The 2,967-nt window shown below is 50.1% G+C and overlaps 2 protein-coding genes across 2 annotated transcripts; both read right to left on the bottom strand.

The window, feature by feature from the left end:
- Nucleotides 1-516: 516 nt before the first annotated feature.
- CI109_103447 (uncharacterized protein) lies at nucleotides 517-1,772 on the bottom strand (the record flags this gene model as incomplete). Its single annotated transcript, XM_032005673.2, has 4 exons — nucleotides 517-761; nucleotides 906-1,205; nucleotides 1,303-1,434; nucleotides 1,700-1,772. The coding sequence occupies 4 exons, from the start codon at nucleotides 1,770-1,772 to the stop codon at nucleotides 517-519; spliced, it is 750 nt and encodes a 249-aa protein (XP_031860162.2).
- Nucleotides 1,773-2,463: 691 nt separating this feature from the next.
- CI109_103446 (uncharacterized protein) lies at nucleotides 2,464-2,967 on the bottom strand (the record flags this gene model as incomplete). Its single annotated transcript, XM_032005672.1, has 2 exons — nucleotides 2,464-2,801; nucleotides 2,892-2,967. The coding sequence occupies 2 exons, from the start codon at nucleotides 2,965-2,967 to the stop codon at nucleotides 2,464-2,466; spliced, it is 414 nt and encodes a 137-aa protein (XP_031860161.1).

Genomic DNA, 2,967 nt, shown 5'->3' with positions numbered 1-2,967 from the left:
CCCGCTTGTATATCGAGTGTTCCCGGACCACTGCGGGACAATTGCGTGTGATTGCGAGCGAATTTGTAGCTCTATGGGCGTCAACGATGCGTTTCACGTCGTTTGGGTCTTCAGCACCGTGGCTCTCACGTCGTCAGCTCAACCAACTGTGGAGGGTGAAGGGAATCATGAAACTGCGTGTGCCTATTACTCACTGTCGATACTTTCACTGTAATTAGTCTCTGGACGAAGACTCCTGCTAAGGCTAGACCTGGTGTCGGTAGGTCGGACAGCTCGCTTAGATCCCATGTCTGACGTGGTACGAGTGTGAGTATGAGCGTGAGAGTGAGTGAGAGTGTAGGCAGGATTTGAATGATGCTATCAGACCGACTGGTTGATGTATTCAAGGATTTGAAAGACGATATCGCATGGACGAGTGTATAAGCGTAAGTGGCGACTGAATTATGATGAGAGTATGTATGCGGCGCTTCAAATTTCTTTTCATTTCTTTAGTTGCCTCGGTGTCTCTTACTCGTCTCATAACCAGGCACCCTTGTTTCCTTCACCCTCTGCTCGAAGCTTTTTCGTCGCTGTGAGGACTAAAGGAAGCCAAGGGTGGCGAGAAGGCGGTTCACTAGTACTCCTTCTAGGGTCAAGCGATCCACAACGTGCAGTATGGAGAGAGGTCAGAGTGGTGACGGGGATGACCTCAACCGAGGAGGAGAGGGTGGGCAAGGTAAATAGTATCTGATTCATTTGTCGCAGAGCTACATGCCTTAGCACTGCTGAAGTGAATACGTGAGCCGAATGTGCTTGTACAAACTTGGAACACTCCACCTGTCTACCCCTCCCCGCTGCAACTACGGTATTTGCTATCGGGTGAACGCTGCCACTAAATCACGTACTCCAATGCACCCTGCGCTCACTTGCTCTCGTTGTGACGCCACCACGATCATCGTGTGACAGCTCTGAAACCGTCTGACCTCCCGCCCTGGGCTCCAAAATATCGCTTTTATGTCGCTCGACGAGCTTCTCCGCACGATCCAGTGCCTTTGGCCATCCCGGCTTCCCAAGAAAAACAACTCTGTTACCGTTTTCGATGGATGTCCATCGTAAGTGCTCTTTGAGATTATCAAGCTCGTTTTGGGCAATGTCGGGTTTATCCATAGCAAGAGAATCCCTGATATGGAAGTCCGCATCCGAAACCCTTTGCTGCACATCTGAACCTGCAAAAGTGGGATCACAGCGCTTTTTCAGCTCATGAACGGGCCCCCAAAAAGGGTATCAAGCGAAGCGGTCTGTAAGAAGTCGAGGCCCACTTACCAACTTCCTCAATTGTGGACTCCTGAGAGACGTTACCGCGGTCAGAACTGGTAGGTGTGGATGAAACTTTGTCGGAAGACATGTTGAAGATTAACAAGCTGACGTCTGGGTAGAAAGTTTCTATGATAGGGTCTAATTTGGGTTGAAATCCAGCTCAATGATGTGAATGTGGATTGTGCAGTGGCGAAAGATGTCGAGTACCATGCCATAAGGGGATATTTGAGCCTACAGAACATGAAATTACCTCCTCTATTCTGTCATCGCCGGAAGTTCCTTTCATCGAGTATTCCTGTGACGTGTTTGAGAAATGCTCCCCTTTGATGCAATTCACTGCTCGTCGAGATTGTGGTCTCGCTGCCACAGCCTAAGGGAGCGGGTGGCAGGATTATGAGCTCACCGACCGGGACGAGGAGATTGCCTAAAGATGCTGGTCCTTTATAGTCCAATTCGCTATGGTAGTCGACTCTCATAACGGCGAGAGTGGCGCATGTCCGGAATCTCAACAGGGTTCGGATAACATAAGTGACCACAGTACGTATGCGGGGTCAAATTGGTTCGCAAACTGTCATGTATCGATGCTGTTTCCTTGACTGTCATACCATGATTATCGGACTACAGTATGTCGTACAGTAACCCACAAATGTCACTAATCACCAAGCTCCGCTCCATTCCATCTCGGCGGAAGTACCGGCCCCACCAGCAAAATACATCTGACTTTGTACAGTTATCAGGATGGGTCCCATCCTGCGAACCAGATCTTCAGTACTTCAGCGATATCTTCTGTGGCATACTCGCCACAGCGCCAACTCCGTTCCTCTCACTTCCCGTGGTCTCTGAAGGAGATTGCGTTTTGGACCCGTGCCAGTAGAAAGTGAACTCGGGTTTAGTATGCTCATGACATCCCGTTCACAACAGACGGTATGAAGCTGAAGCGCAAAGACATCGAGGATGAGCTCCACCAAGGGTGTCCAGAGTGGGATAGTGTAAGGCATCTCTTAGTCATTCTCGCGAATCCATATTCGTTCATATCCCTGCATACTGCTGAAGGCACTACTGTATGACAATACACTCTGTCTACAAGGACCAATCCCGCCTATCGTCCTGCAGCGCCGGCATCGGACTACATCATTTTCTAGTCCTGGGGGCTCTAAGCCCGGACGCCTAACGTTGGCCTCGCCTGTTCAGACTGGAAGAGGCGTGACGACTGGTGAACCGTGTCAAACCGCAGGAACGACTTGCAGCCCCTTCAGTGTCAGAATGCTCGTCGTCGGCATCGGAATTCGAAATGTCGTTATCCCAGTATGTCTTTGCTCGCTCTAACGCAGTAAAGCATCCTTCTTTTCCGACGAGATATACATCCCCGTCATCCGTCTTTCCCGACCTGAAATAACGACGGAGATGTTCGAGCTCGTCTGTCGCAGCTTTGGACTTCTTGTGACTGTTAGCATACGATCGGATATTCTCCTCCGCCTTGAAGTACCCTTCCCGCAAACCAGGAGCTGTCAAGATTGTCATACCAACGTCATGTCAGCTCAAGAAGCGAGATAAGAGCGAGGAGCATTGGGCCGCCGATTCTGCGGCAAACTTACCGAAAATAACATATTCCTCAGAGCAGCTGTCGTGGCCGGAATTGCTGTCACATAGAGACGAATTGTCAGAAGGCAT

This window comes from Kwoniella shandongensis, chromosome 6, assembly GCF_008629635.2.
Source record: "Kwoniella shandongensis chromosome 6, complete sequence".
Classification (NCBI taxonomy): domain Eukaryota; kingdom Fungi; phylum Basidiomycota; class Tremellomycetes; order Tremellales; family Cryptococcaceae; genus Kwoniella; species Kwoniella shandongensis.
Note: the sequence above shows the minus strand (reverse complement) of the source record. Positions and strands in the feature narration are given on the sequence as shown.